Below are 16,513 nucleotides of genomic sequence, written 5' to 3' on the forward strand. Positions count from 1 at the left end.
TTCACTGGTTGATACATGAATGAAAGCAGAAAACGAGCTGGAACGAACTCCTCCAAGTGTGTAGACATGCCGTAATGTATTATTCTCAGTGTAAGATCATCATGTTCATATTCACAATCATTTTTATTGTAGCATGCAACAGCCCGCAAAACCAATGAAATGTGACACACTGAAATACGCCCATCTAATTTGCATAGCTGCAGGTGATAATGCAACGTGTGATAATTCAGAGGTTGATGAAAATAGAGACGGGACAACGTCTTGATGGTTAAACGTGAGTGAATGATTATCTAAAGGGGGAAACGTGGGGGTGATGGTTATACATTTGATTAATTGATCATCATTATTCAATGATTTACCATTATCAGTTATTGTATTACCATTAAGCACATTCGTCGCTTTTCCTATGCCGTAATATACTGCTCATGGAATAATTTATAATAAGTACTTATGTCATCCAACCTCAATTAGCAAATTTTATTAATAGAATTTTCCCTATCACTCCACAATATTTTAATGTTTTTCGTGAAGGAAAAAGATAAGGCACAGATTATGTTTTCTAATAAATATAAATCACAAGAATCTGTCGTATGCATTCTTACTCAAACCCTAAAGCACTAAGTTGTCTGAATGGGTTGGTTTTGTGCGGTGCGTCAGCTGGCACTGCCCACATGCGGAAGCGAACTCTACCAACACCGGGAATGTCACGAATCAGAAACCTCCAAACGACGCGAGTTTCTGCTGATTATATCTGTGTGATTTATTCAGAGGAGGTGAAAAACTAGCATACCTTGAGGTAAAATTGTCTAGTTTGTGTCTCGTTGCTGTAAACTGCGTACAACAATCCTGATCTTTTGCGTCTCCGCTGGGAAAATGAAGTTGCTTCAGGTGCTCGTAGCAGCCAATGGACATTTTAACAACATCGTCGTCTCTGAGCTCACAAACGTCTGCCAACCCAATGCTTCCCTTCAGTTCACTTCGGTAAGTTATGCATTCATATAGTATGCAATTGTGTAAACGTATGGCCCCTTTGAGCAGGTCATTGTTGGCATAAGGAGCGTTACATAACTTAAGGGTGAAGACAGTGGTTGTGTCTCAAATCCTAGTGAGCTACCTATCTAGACAATATTTTTTGGGCATCATTGGCTGAAGCTGCCCTCCTAGACACCAACATATGATACCCGAAAATGTTGTCTATTTAGGTTTTTTGAGACATGTTATTCATGTACTCGTAAACATCTGCCTTGCATGCAAATTTGTGAGCAACAAATTAGTTTTAGCGACAAATCATGGTGTGTGAGAATAGAATTGGTCAAATGTGGATTTTGATCAAATTTACTTTTACCACAAGCTGTTATACTACCTATTTTTATTTATATACAGTTCATGGTCGCTTTTATTGCCATTAAATGACAATGAAAAAGTGTGCTTCTGCACACATAATTTACAGTATCATACTGTTGAATTGGACAAGTTAATGAAAATGAAAATTCTGTCATAATTTACTCACTCTCTTTCAAAACCTATATTGCTTTCTTTTGTGGAACACAAAAGGAGATATTTAGTAGAATGTCCGAGCTGCGCTTTTCCATACAAAGAGAAATCGCCCCGGGATTTTACATAGAAGCTGGCCCAAAAGTGGTGGGGGAAGTCCGCTGTCCTTTTCTGCATATCGCTGCCCCCTTCGGCATATCGCGGCGCTGTTTTGTGGCCCGTTCTGTATAACGCGGCGGCCCATTTCAGCTTATCGCAGCCCATTCGGCCCTGTTTCGCGGCCGGCCCATCGGGAAAACTCCTGGTCACCATTCACTTTCATTGCATGGAAAGAAAGCAGCTTGGACATTCTGACAAATGACTGTTTTCGAGTTCCACACAAGAAAGAAAGTCATACGGTTTGGAACGACTTGGTGAGTTAATGTTTTACCACTTTTTCTGAGTTATGTTTTCATTTAGATTTCTCTAGCGTTGTATGTTTCTGAGTTATGTGTATTTAACCATTGCTTTTAGGTCCCAGTTTAAAGATACTGACATGGACTATGAGAGGCCTAATGTCGAGACCATTAAATGTGTAGTGGTGGGCGACAATGCCGTGGGCAAAACGCGACTGATCTGTGCCCGAGCATGCAACGCCACTCTAACACAGTACCAGCTGCTCGCCACGCATGTGCCTACTGTCTGGGCCATTGACCAGTACAGAGTATGCCAAGAGGTTTGCTTTTTTTTTTCTCTCTCTCTCACTACTGTCATTTCAATTGTATGAAATATGTAGTCTTTAGTGCTCACAAATCCAATCATTGTATTTTTAAGGTTCTGGAGCGCTCTAGAGATGTAGTGGATGATGTAAGCGTGTCTCTTCGGTTATGGGACACCTTTGGAGATCACCACAAAGACCGCCGATTTGCATATGGCAGGTGAGTTTCTTTATTGGAAAATAAACCACTTCCTAGAGACTTTGGTTTTGTTCAGACAGGCTGCAAAAAAATCAGACTTTTTTTTTTTTTTTTTGCACATCTGACTGAAGTGTATTTAGTATTTTGTAGTTTGAACAGCAAAATCCAACTTTCAACATTTAGAAAACCAATCTAACTCACATCCATATGTGCTTTCACCCTATAATGGATATACAACTTCACCCCACTAAAATGCATATGTGGGTCAAAAAAAGACCCGGGTGAAATCTAGATGCTTATTCTTTAAAAAAAGAAAGTAATAATTTTTTTCAAGGAAAACAAACTGTAATGATTTTTTATTTTTATTTTTTGGATTTTTCTCCCCAATTTGGAATGCCCAATTCCCAATGCGCTCTAAGTCCTCGTGGTGGCATAGTGACTCACCTCAATCCGGGTGACAGAAGACGAATCTCAGTTGCCTCCGCATCTGAGACCTTCAGACTGAGCATCTTATCACGTGGCTTGTTGAGCGTGTTACCGCGGAGACGTAGCGTGTGTAGAGGCTTCACGCTATTCTCCGCAGCATCCATGCACAGCTCACCACACGCCACACCGAGAGCGAGAACCACACATTATAGTGACCATGAGGAGGTTACGCCATGTGACTCTACCCTCCCTAGCAACCGGGCCAATTTGGTTGCTTAGGAGACCTGGCTGGAACTGTAATGACATTTTTAAATGGTTGATATAGCTTTCAATTCTGAAGAGTTTAAGACACATTGACCCCGTTTACACCTGGGGCCTCATGTATAAACGTTGCGTATGCACAAAAATGTTGCGCACGCCACTTCTCAAGCTCACGATGATATTTATAAAAAGTAAACTTGACGGGAAAATGTGCGCACCACCGTACGATCTCTTTTACCGCTGTGTGTGAATTGGCGACTCCAGCTGGACAAGTAATGAATGGAATGGACTGATTATATACTCTGCTTTTCATTAAATACACAACATTTACAATAAAAAATTATGTAGTTAAGCACTTGAATCAAAATTCATCGTTATCCAGCTAATATTAGGCTATATTAATTTAATGTAACTAATTGAAAAGGCATTCTGTATAAGCTGTAATAAATATTGATAGTGGATGCACAGCCAGTCAAAAACAAAACAAAAGGTAAGCTTGCATATTTAATTTTTAAAAGCTCTTTTAGTAATCCAATTATGTCAGACAGTAGTTTAACACTGCACACATAATTTTATAATCCTTGTTTAGTTTCCAGTATTAAATATTTAACTTCTCTTTAAAACACCCTTAAAATGATTTATTTATTTATTTTTATTCTGAAAAGCAATATTGCATAAATTTATGCTTGCAACAATAAAAAAAATTGTCCAGGGACAGGATATATTCCCTGAAAACAAGTTAATATTTAAAAAAATATATGTTTCTCAGGTTAACAGATCTTGTTTAAAAGATGTCTAGATATTTTACATTAAAAAAAGACAAAGATTAAGAAATGATTTTTAGCACCAGCATCTAATTTATGGGCACGTGAGGCATTAAGAATGTATTATCTCCCGTGTTCTTATACCGTTAAACTCGGTAGTCACGTGTCTGGGTGGCGATATGCATATGGTAGTTGTATGTAAAGGAGGTTACGCATAGTAAAAACAGGCGTTGTACACTCCATATATGGTTATTTCGGGGAGGAGACGGGGTGGGGAATAAATCACGTGCATGTATGAACAATCTTCCGCTAGCTGGGATTTATAAAGTGAAATTTGTGCAGGTTTTGGCGTAACACACTAGGCACACTTTTAGGATGAAATCTATGCAGAATTTTATACATAAGGCCCCTGGTCTTAAGATGTGTCTCGGGTGATCCGATCACATGTGGTCAGGTGACATACATCACTGTTTACACCTGGTCACTTAAATGCGTCTCCTGTGACCACTCGGGATTGGATTTGGAGGGGAGGGTCTCTGTTTCATGATGACCTACATTAGTCACTATGTCATTGTGTTACTGCATGATATAAAAGCACAACAATGTCAGAAAAGACAAAGAAAACCTGGGCGCTGTTTCTCCCAGATATGGTTGAAATTTAATCTAAACAAACGCAACATGTCAAGCACAATTATCCATTATTTTTGTGGATTACCTATATTAAAAGAGCTTCAGGTGTTCGTGCTTGTCATCTGTGTTGATATCAGACACACTAAAGGAGATCTATGAAGTTCTGGTGCTTGTATATGTATCCGCTTTTTAAAATTTTCCAATAAGATGTCTTTTTCCTTTTAAATTTGCTTGTAACCGGCAAAGTTTAAACACTTGTTTAAGCGCAGCGGTTGATTGACAGGTGAGGGATGGCACTTCACTGCTGCCAGGATGCATACATGACGAATTAGCCTTTACACCTCAAAATAAACGTGGTTACATGCATTTTTGACCACATTCGTATGTCGTTTTTGAGATCTGATCCTGTTTAGACCTGTATTTAGCGCTGATTACATGTGATGCGATCACCCAAAATGCATCTTAATACCAGGTGTAAATGGGGTCATTGAAAATGGAGTAGGAGTTTTGGGTGACATAATCAAAAAGGCTGTATAACAGTAATATGGGTAATTTGCATTTTTGGTGGTAAAATATGAAATGTCTCTCAGCAACATTTCTCCATTTTTTTTACCCACATATGTATTATCTTAATGGTCAGACTGGATTTCAAGTATGTTTTTTTTTTTTTTTTCTTTTCTGTCATTTGGGACGTGATGTGTATGTAATGTCATACAAAATGCACAATAGTCTTGAGCTGTGTCCAAATACAATGATTTTTTGCTCACTCTTTCCTCCTATAGTGAGTTATGTGACATTTTGGGTAATTTTTCAGTGATATGTTCTTGAGTTATGTGATTTGATGTTGTCTGGTATTTTGTGTCTGAACACTAGGTCAGACGTGGTGGTCCTGTGCTTCTCCATCGCCAACCCCAATTCTCTGTTTCATGTGAAGACAATGTGGTACCCAGAGATCAAGCACTTCTGCCCTCGTGCCCCAGTCATCCTGGTTGGATGCCAGTTAGACCTGCGCTATGCTGACTTAGAGGCTGTTAACAGGGCTCGGAGACCTCTTGCAAGGTGAATTGTTGTTCTTTTAGACTTTAAGAGTGTTGGGAGTAGCATGAATGTTGGACATTTTGTCTAAGGCAAACTATTCTTGAAGACTGAATGTTCAACATGAGCATTAAAGTCAACATGAAATCAAAATGTACTTTCTTGATAGACTAGGTTGGCTAGACTTCCCGTTTTTCCCAGGACAGTCCCATATTAAAGCACTTTTTTTAGTGTCCCGACTTATTCTGAAAAAATCGTGTTTTGTCCCGTATTTCCCCTCTCTTAAAATTTCTCTATCGCCTATGCGACTTTCTCAGTCACGTGAGTATTCTAATCAAAGGTAACCAAGGATACAGCTTTTAAAACCAATAAAATCACACCATGTTATTTGAAGTACATGATTGGATTAAACTATCCAATCACAATCCCCTATCAATAGATGTCCAGTTAGTAAACTGATTGAAGAGTCAGTTTTTAAAGAGCACACCGCTGACATTTTTCCAGCTGCAATTTCATCTAAGCATGCATGTACATTTAATGAGGATCTTCAGAAAGAGTGTACATTTCTAAAAAAAAAAAAAAAAGGAGTTACAGACAGAGCCTAGTAAAGTGAGGTGTGAGATTTGTGGAGCTCGCTTTTCCATCGCCCATGGAGACTGCACCAACATTGTGCAGCATGTTCATACAAAAAAGCGTGTGGATGCTGCTAAAAGTGTGCCATACCAAGTGTTTTTTTTGGGTTTTTTTTGTGTGTGAAGCAAAGTTCTGAATCTGACAAGGTGTACGCAAGTGAAGGACTTTTAACTATCATTCTGTTGAGCACGGCCGTATTTTCGTTCGGCTGACTCCACTGCGAAATTGATCAAGAAATTGTATGATCCGCACCAATTCTGAAGCTGTCATATGCAACGTACTCACTTTTGAGCAGCTGAACTATCAGAAATTACTGCAGCATGGCAACACACATTTTCTCTCTCTTGATCCAGCTCTTGAAAGAATACTGCACATTTTCAGTGGTCTGCATGCATACTTTCTTTCTCAATAAAAATGCCCAAAGTTTCTAAGAGACATTTTCAGTGATCCTTGCATTAAACTTTGGATTGGCTTCACACTCAAGCAAACAGACACTTTTAACCATTCGCTGGAGATAGTAGAGCAAGATCATATATCAGCCACAGAAGTGGCTTTGCACATTCATGACCTGAGAAAAGTCTTGCAGGCCAGACTGGAGGAATCATTCATACCCTCTGACATTAAAAAGCAGTTGGATGCCCTGGTTCAAGCTGGTGACATGTGAGCGGATAATTTGAAACCTTTATTCAGCATTGGTGGATTACCTCCATAATTGGAGCCACTCATTAGAGAACACAGAAAAACATGAGTGGGCCCTACTGAGAGACATCCCAGAGTGGAAAGACATTCAGAGCAGCCTCAAACACTTCTACTCCAGAATCCCTGCTCTCAGTTTGATGTGGTTGCACCCTCTGCTTCACATTGATCTGCGCCTAGGTAAGGATACATCAATTTAATTTTTGCTGGGAGGCGGCTGTCCCATTTTCCACAAGCAGGAATCTGGTCATCCTATGATAGACATTCCTGGTCTTACTGTTAGGGGTGGGTAAAAGTGAAAAGAAAACGGGACTCATTAGACCAGGCGACCTTCTTCCACTGCTCCAACGTCCAGTTCCAATTCTCGCGTGCCCATTGGAGGCACATTCGACGGTGGACAGGGGTCATCATTGGCACTCTGACTGGTCAGCAGCAGGTGCGATGCACTGTGTGTTGAGACGCATTCCTCCCGTAACAATCATTAAAATTTTCTGTGACTTGTGCCACAGTAGACCTTCTGTCAGTTCGGATCAGACGGGATAGCCTTTGTTGCCCTCGTGCATCAGTGAGCCTTGGGCACCCAACACCCTGTCACCAGTTTGTGGTTCGTCCCTCCTCGGACCACTGTCGGTAGGTACTCAGCACTGCTGCTCTGACTCAGTCATCTGGCCATAACAATTTGGCCCTTGTCAGAGTCGCTCAGGTCTTTACTCCTGCCCATTTCTCCTGCATTCAACATGTTAACTACAACAACTGATTGTTCGCTTACCATCTAATCTACCCAGACCTTGACGTGGCCTTGTTAGGTGATGATCAACATTATTCGCTTCATCTGTGAGTGGTCAATGTTTTGGCTCATCAGTGTATGTGACATAATATATGCAATTTCATGACATTAATTGGTGGAATAGACTGAATTAAAAAAAGAAATATTCAAAAGCTAAAATGTGACCAATTTGATGAAAAACTAATAATAAAATGTAATTTGTAAAATACACATTTTCAAATTGTACCTAGATGAGATGCCTAGAAGGTTACTTTATAATAAAGAGCATTAACTGAGAGAGAATTTATTTTATATGCAAGCAAAATGGACAATGTAATAGAAATGTACCCATATGAATCTAATCTAATCGAGATCGGACACTGCAAAAAATGATTTAATTATTTTTGTCTTGTTTTCCTGTAAAATTAACTAAACATTCTTGAAACATGATTTATATAATTGTCAAGCAAAATGGGATAAGATATTAAGTCTTGTTTTAAGATAAATCTGGCAATTTAGTGAACTTTAGACTTAAAACAAGAAAAAAATCTGCCAGTGGGGTAAGCAAAATGAACTTGATTTCTTTTTGAATTAAGTTTATTTTTCTTACCCAATTGGCAAACAGTTTTTTCTTGTTTTAAGCATAAATCTCACTAAATTTGATTAGATTTCTCTCAAAACAAGACTTAAAATCTTATGACAGTTTGCTTATCAAGTAAATAAATCATGTTTTACGAACATTTGGATATTTTTACTGGAAAACAAGACAAAAATACTTGTCTTGAAAATCACTTTTTTGCAGTGGAATTGAATTGAATTGAGAGCTTGTGAATTGGAATCAAATCAAATCAGGAAATCTGAATCAATACCCAGCCCTACTGTGTTCGATTCATCAGTGCATGATTTTCCCAAAAAATAGCACAAACGATAGATTTGAAAAAAAAAAAAAAAGCGTAATTATTGTGATGCTCTTGAGGGTGCACTTAACCTTCAATCTCCACGTCCCAACCAATAAACCTAGACAAAGGTGGGTGCTGGTGGTGTTTCAGAAGGGTTCTCCTTAGAGTGAAATTGATGGAAAATTTGCATTCAGGTATGGCTTCATTCTGGTATAGAATGCACACTTCACAATCCAATCAATTCCCACAGGATGAAATTAATACTTTTTTTTTTCATTATAAAATATTTAGAAATATCATGTTTCACTCAGTTGTTGACTATACAGATTTTTTTGTCCTTTGTTGACTTTTCTCCATGAATCAAACTTGCAGACCCATCAAAGCCAATGAGATTCTTCCTCCTGAGAAGGGTCGAGAGGTGGCCAAAGAGCTGGGCGTACTGTACTACGAGACCAGCGTAGTGGCTCAGTTTGGAGTTAAGGACGTGTTTGACAACGCCATCCGTGCTGCACTCATCTCACGGCGCCACCTACAGTTCTGGAAGTCTCACTTACGGGACGTCCAAAGGCCCCTCTTGCAGGTGCCTTTTCTGCCTCCCAAGCCTCCCCCACCCATCATAACCATCCCGGCACCCCCCTCCACCACCGAGGAGCCCCCGGGCCGGTTGCTGGAGGAGCCACTATGTGCTGATGTGGTTCTGGTCCTCCAAGAGCACCAGAGGGTCTTTGCTCATAAGGTCTACCTTGCAACAGCCTCCTCTAAATTCTATGACCTTTTCCTCCAGGATGTGAAAGCTGAGGCAAAAGGCAGGCAACCTCCGGGACACAAGCCCCCTGCTCGGGCAGCCAGCTTTGATATGTGTGAGAGCAGCGATGAAGATAGCATTGGGATTGGGACTGACTCAGATGGGATCCTGGAGAGCGGTCGTGGAGGAAGGCTGTTGTGTTCATTGGGGCGTGCTTTCGTAAGCATCAATAGAGAAACGGTGCAAGACCCCGTTGCGTTCATTTCTCGGCCGATGACGGTGGTACATATGGACCCTTCGGTGTCGCTTGGGCCGTTTTGCGTGGTGATGCGTTACCTGTACACAGGACAGTTGGACGAACATGAGAAGGATCTGATGCATATCGCTCATATAGCTGAGCTGCTGGAGGTGTTTGATCTACGCATGATGGTCGCCAACATCCTCAACAATGAGGCCTTCATGAATCAGGAGATCACAAAGGCTTTCCACGTGCGACGGACCAATCGGATGAAGGAATGCCTGGCTAAAGGAACATTCTCAGGTGTGTGTAAATTGCCAAAATTGTTTCATTTAACAAACATTGTAAAATGTATCTAGAAATCCAGAAGCTACCTAGAATTAATGTGTGTGTGTGTGTGTGTATATATATATATATATATATATATATATATATATATATATATATATATATATATATATAATTTTTAAATTATTTTTTTCTCGAGATTAGCGTAGTAAAGCTTATCTTTACTACATTGATTGTGTCCTGCAATAAAGATGTTTTCCTTTAAACCCAGATGTGGTGTTTAAACTGGATGATGGCACCGTTCAAGCTCACAAACCACTGCTTATTTCAAGCTGTGATTGGATGGCAGCCATGTTTGGTGGGCCATTTGTCGAAAGCTGTACTAAAGAGGTGAGTGCTGCATATAGAGCATTTATTGTTACCTTCTCAAAATCAATTGAATTGTTTGGGAAAATGTGTACTATGAGGTGCTTGGGAAGGCCTGAGTCTTCTTTATGGTTATCGATAATGTAGACCGTGTCTACACTATCTTTGTATAGTGTCAAAATGTTAAATGTTATTCTCAAAAAATGTGGTTTTCCTAACTATAATTCAACATAAACCAAGTCATTTTGTGTTGCTATACTACATTGTCCCCTTCTTGTTGCTGTTCCACAGGTGTTGTTCCCGAACACAACCCGTAGTAGTATGCAGGCAGTGCTGGAATATCTCTACACGGGACGCTTCTGTTCTAGACCTGACCTGGATGCCATGGAGCTCATTATTTTGGCCAATCGCCTCTGCCTGCCTCACCTGGTTGCCCTCACAGGTCTAATGATTTATTATCTTCCCATTAATGAACACAAGGTCTAACAAGTGCCATAAAGTTAAACTTTAAACTTAAAAACTCAAGTTTAATTTTTATCCTCTCCTAGCTTTCTGGATTTAAAAAAAAAAAGAAGTTTTAAATCAGGTAGAAGCAATCGCTAGATGGAAAAGTGTGAAGTATGATAATGTGACCACAGCAAACAAAATCCATACAGTCTTTTAAACCTCATGAATCATTATGAATTGTGTCTTGCAGTAAAGATTTATTTTATGATACTGACAATATGTATTGAATTGTCATATATGCAGGGTTGGGAGGGTTACTCTTAAAATGTATTCCACTACAGATTACAGAATACATGCTGTAAAATGTAATTTGTAACGTATCCTGTTAGATTAATCAAGGTCAGTAACGTAATACAAATACTTTGGATTACTTCTTCAGCACTGGCAGATTTATTTACATGTTTTGACTATAAATAAGTTAATAAGTAAAAAAAAAAAAAAAAAAAATTCTGCCAGTACAGTAAGACTAAAAAAGCCTAAATATCTTATGCAGTGTTGCTTCTAAAACAAGATAATGCAAATATATCTTGATTTAAGGATTTTCAGATATTTTTACAGGAAAACAATACAAAATTTGCATCAAGAATACGATTTTTGCAGTACATCATTGCCCTAATATCAAATGTCTTACTAGAAGAAGAAGAAGAAAAAAGATCTAACATGGATTTTCTTGATGGAAAAAAATATATAATGGTGCCTGGTAACAGGTGGATGTAAAATGGCTAGAAATAGCATTTTAGCTTAGCATAAAGCTAAATGTTCACATGGCAATTTACACAAGGTTAACTATTTCTGCTGCTCCAAACTTGCTTCAAAACCCCACAGAATGTACACAAGGGCATCTTCTGATCGCATCATTTATACAGGTAAATATTTTCCAACTGAATAGACTAAATACTACATGAAATAAATAACAATAATTAATCTCTTCAGTAATCAATGTAACTGTATTTTGATTACCAGCGATTTCAGTTGTAACTGTAGTGGAATGTAGTTACAAATATTTTGTATTTTAAATTCGTAATCAAGTTTCATGTTTTCCGTTACTCCCCAACCCTGCATATATGTATTACATTTGTTCTCTCTGAATGTTGAGAAAAAGAAGTGCTGTAATAAATGTATTTTACTGCAGAGCTTCATACTGTTACGGTTCTGAAGGAGGCATCTGCCACTGGCACAGACATAGATGGAGATGTGCTAGTATATCTGGAAATGGCTCAGGTAAAACTTCAAGTGCAAACACACATGAAATCATTTGGCTGTAAATGTTGTGCATATATTTTATGCAGGGCATATTTATAATTACATATGTATCAAGTGAGGGTTTTCTTTTTTAATTAGCCCACCTGCTGTATGTGGTAATCATTTTTTTTTTTTTTTTTTTTGTTTTTTGTAGCAACCTGATTGCTGGCATTTAAAATAAATTAAATACAGTTTACTAAAGAAGCATAAAATCTGCAGGGCTGAGAAAGAAATTTGCCTAAGAGTGTCCAAGCGCAGTTTCCTGCAAACATTGCTGTAAGCCCTGTCCTGCTCTTGGATTTGGTGTAAACTCACAATTTTTCTGTGCTGTTTTTGTGACAGCTCACATGGTTCTTACTGTCATGCCTGACTGCTGAAGCTCAGTCACTTGCTGTGCTAATGAGTCTTAGGAACACTGTAAATCCCCCACTCTAGAATCTTGGGAACTCTCCATAATGAAAAGTGTAGTTCTGTAGACAGTTCTGTTGATGTAATAATGAAACCAAACAGCAAGGTTTTATGATATTAAAGGAATAGTTCACCCAAAAATAAACATTGTGTCATAATTTACTCACCATCATGTTGTTCCAAACCCATATGGATTTCTTTCTTCCGTAGAGAGAGAGAGAGAAAAAAAAGGATATTTTAAAGAAGTTTGACAATTACTCTTTGTCATACAATGAAAACATATAGAGACCAGAGGCCGTCAAGTTCCAAAAAGAACACCATCAAAATATTTGCTTTCATTGTATGGAGTTAAGCAGCATGAACAGTTTCCTAAAATCTCATTTTGTGTTCCACAGAACAAAGATGTCAACGTACGGTACAATATGACGTTGAGTAAATGATGATTTTCGGGTGAATTATTCCTGTGATACTACTCAATTTGCATGCCATTTGGTTTCAGTTCCACTGTGCCTACCAGCTCACTGACTGGTGCCTTCACCACATCTGCACCAACTACAACAACGTGTGCCGCAAATTCCCCAGGGATATGAGGGCCAAATCAGCAGGTAATACATGAAGATTTGTAGGCTTGGGATCAATGCCTTTTCACGCATTTATAATCGGTAGATTTTCCCAATGATTATCGAGAAATATCAGGATTTTAAATATAAAGATATAAATTGGGCTGCTCTTTGCAATAGGTAAATAGTCTTTAACTTCAAAAAAAAAAAAAAAAAAAACATTCTCAACCCAACTTTGGTAAAGTGTGAGCGGCAGGGTAAATTAAAGGAACACCGGACGTGTCTGGCAGAAAACATGGCGAGTTCCAAAATTTGAGACAATTATTTTTTTATTTGAAGTGCCATGGTGCGCAACTTGCATAATTTTCCATTAAATGCGACTCAAATCATTATCAAAGGACAAAGATTATTTACTTTAACCATCGTTAGATGAAATATTGTGTATATGCATCTTTCATGGAGTCTACACAATGTATTTTCAGTTATAAGTATGTAATTTTGTGGTTTGACCGCTTGAAAGAAACCTGTTCAAGGCTACATACAAAGAAATTGCATAATAAACGTCACCATTTCTAATCGTTCAGTTTGCGCAGTTACACCAGTTTCATACACTAACCTGCAAACTCGTCTGTCACTTTGTTCATTCTTGAAGAAGTACAAAAACCTCCTTAACTTTGTACTGCCATCTGCTGCCCTGCATCAGCTCGTCCTCTGTGTGTGATCATGATCACGACCGGCTTCAGTACATTTTATATCACCCTCTTGTGGTCTCTCAATGCTATTACGCCTGACTGTTAGACAGAGGCCAACTGAGTCAATTGGAAAGCACTCAAAATGCCTCAAAAATATTTTGATAAAATAACATGCCGATCATTAATCGATATAGCAATATTTAATGGCACCCCTAAAAATGTGTTTGTTTTGATCAATCTGACCTGGGATTAGTAGAGTAATGTTTTTATTGTTTCTTCATTTGCATGACAGAGAACCAAGAATATTTTGAGAAGAACCGCTGGCCACCAGTTTGGTATCTAAAAGAAGATGACCACTATCAGAGAGCACGCAAAGAACGAGAAAAGGAGGACTACTTGTCCCAGAAGCGGCAGAGCAAGCGTAAATGGGTGCTCTGGAACATTCCGCCCTCACCATCAAACCCCTCCTCCTCTTCCTCCTCCCCCTCAGGTTCTTCAGCTATCATCTGAAGGGATGTGAGAGTGAAGACTTCAAGATGGAGAAACTTTAATGTGCAGTCTTGCACCTTTTTCAACGAATCCTGCTTTTTCCAAAGGGTTGACATCTCAACTGGTATTAGATCAGAGTTTATCAACCCTGTTTTGATGTTCTTGGTGCTTGAAGTGCTACACTTGAAAGTGTACAGGCATCACATACATAGGACATGGGTGCCAAACAGATCTAGATTTTGATGTTAAATGTTTACCGATTGCAAGTAGGTAGTCTTGTAAACTTTCTGCTTGTTTTGAAGTAGGCATTTCGGGGTCAGATACCTCCATGATGTTGAAGAAACTCTTAGCGTACTGTATATTAGTTGTCTGTTTCTGTGGATCTCAACTGGTTTTGCTTCAGGACCTAGATTTTATATTTGACATCAAGTAGCAAGCCAACACAGTAGCAGAATTGTTGTACAAAATGTCATTTAAATGGTTTCATGCTCTTGGCACCAAATAATTCACCACACAAAATACATTTTGGCATGTCATGCAACCTGTCCATGTTGGCGTCTACCTACTTCAACTAGCGCCAAAATACTAGAGTTTGATAGGACGCATGTCTCTGACCTCATCAGCAAACAGTTGATTTTCTCCTTCCATTATAAAGTGTAAATATGTTGCTTTCCTAATTTGGTTTTATTTTTTTAATTAGTTGCAGTTTATTATTTGCATTTAGCATAGTTTTTTTCCCTACTTACTGCGACCCTATCAAAACAAGCCTGCGACCAAGCAGTTGAGAACCTCTGATCTATGTTGCATTAAAAGCCGTTTGGCCTAAAGCAATCGAGAAAGCAGAACTGTGGTACACTGAATTCATTGAAAACCTCATATCTCAAGAATACAGTCACCCCAAGAAAAAAATTGTCATTTTTGTAAAAAATTCCTGTGCAATTTATTGTTAATTTTTAGCATTGTTCCTACAATGATTCTTTGTGATTCATCCCCTGAATCATATCATATATTCTCCTGATTGTAACAGGCATGACCACCATGTGATCACTGGACTCTAGAGTTGAAATTTATTGGAAAATATTATATTTCATTAACTACTTAATTGTGCCTAGTCCTCTTATTTTAAGACGTCATGGCATGGCAAAACTCTGCTGGCAGAGTTTTTGTGTGTGTGTGTGTGTTTATTTCTCACTAGATGATCATCAAGCTATTTTACTACATCATAGTTTGGACATCAAAAGGAGTGACAAAACGTTTACATATTTACACAGTAAAAGGCAACAAAAGTTTCCTTGAATTCCATTTTACTACCAAGGAGATTCCATGTGATAACGTTTCTTAAATTTTATGTGAGGAATCTAGTGTGTTCAGAATCAGATTAACTGTCGGCAGGGTTGGGGAGTAACGGAATACATGTAACGGGATTACGTATTTAAAACACAAAATATAAGTAACTGTATTCCACTACAGTTACAATTTAAATCATTGTAATTAGAATACAGTTACATTCAAAAAGTATTTTGATTACTGAAGAGATTACTTTGCATTTTATTTTCATTTGTTTAATTTAATATTTAGTTCTTTCAGATGGAAAACATTTATACATATAAATGATGCGATCCAAAGTGCATTTGAACAGCAGTGAAACACTTTCTTATGATGTGTTACATTCATACGAGCAGACAAAGAAGTAAGTTTGAAGTAAGTTTGGAGCAGAAGAAATAGAAATAAACCTTGTGTAAATTGTCAGCTTTACACTAAGCTAAAATACTATTTCAAGACATTTTACATGCACGTTACCAGATACGATCATATTTTTTATCAAGAAAATTCACGTTGGATCATAATTTCTTTTTTCTAGTAAGACCTTTGATATTAGGGCAAAAATCATATTCTTGATGATAATTTTTTTATTGTTTTCCTGTAAAAATATCTAAAAATCCTTAAAACAAGATCAGTTTGATTGATCTTGTTTTAGAAACAACACTGCATAAGATATTTATGTTTTTCAGAGAATGTATTTTTAACATGTGTATTTTGTCTTACTGTACTGGCAGAGTTTTTATAGTCAAAACAAGTGAAAAAATCTACCAGTGCTGAAGAAGTAATCCAAAGTATTTAGAATACATTACTGATCTTGAGTAATCTAACAGAATACGTTACAAATTACATTTTACAGCATGTATTCTGTAATCTGTAGTGGAATACATTTAAAAAGTAACCCTCCCAACCCTGACTGTCGTGATAGATGTTGTGATAATCCTGTATACCGTCTGTCAGTATGTTCCACCTGTGTTTTAATTGTCTTTTGAAATGTAATGTACTGAATACATAATATCTTACAATCAACGGTTTCTCTAAAGCAAAAAAATAAAATCTAATTAAAAAATGATTTTTATCTGAATTGTATGATAACAAAAATTTGGTTTGTGTAGTAAATTTAAAACACATTTTCTGCTTTACTTTGTTTTACACAGT

General features: G+C 38.0%; 1 protein-coding gene across 2 annotated transcripts; it reads left to right on the forward strand.

The window, feature by feature from the left end:
* The first annotated feature begins 685 nt into the window (after window positions 1-685).
* LOC127433915 (rho-related BTB domain-containing protein 2-like) lies at window positions 686-16,396 on the forward strand. Of its 2 annotated transcripts, none has more exons than XM_051686255.1 (10): window positions 686-981; window positions 2,008-2,209; window positions 2,308-2,411; window positions 5,345-5,530; window positions 8,873-9,786; window positions 10,043-10,161; window positions 10,429-10,579; window positions 11,777-11,865; window positions 12,794-12,899; window positions 13,839-16,396. In XM_051686255.1, exons 1-10 carry the CDS (start codon window positions 905-907, stop codon window positions 14,054-14,056), a joined length of 2,166 nt encoding a protein of 721 aa, XP_051542215.1. In that variant the 5' UTR covers window positions 686-904; the 3' UTR covers window positions 14,057-16,396. The 2 variants fall into 2 exon arrangements, with proteins under 2 accessions (XP_051542215.1, XP_051542216.1); XM_051686256.1 differs by lacking the exon at window positions 686-981 and adding an exon at window positions 1,798-1,907.
* The last annotated feature ends 117 nt before the right edge of the window (window positions 16,397-16,513 follow it).

The sequence above is a fragment of the Myxocyprinus asiaticus genome, chromosome 43 (assembly GCF_019703515.2).
Source record: "Myxocyprinus asiaticus isolate MX2 ecotype Aquarium Trade chromosome 43, UBuf_Myxa_2, whole genome shotgun sequence".
Lineage (NCBI taxonomy): Eukaryota > Metazoa > Chordata > Actinopteri > Cypriniformes > Catostomidae > Myxocyprinus > Myxocyprinus asiaticus.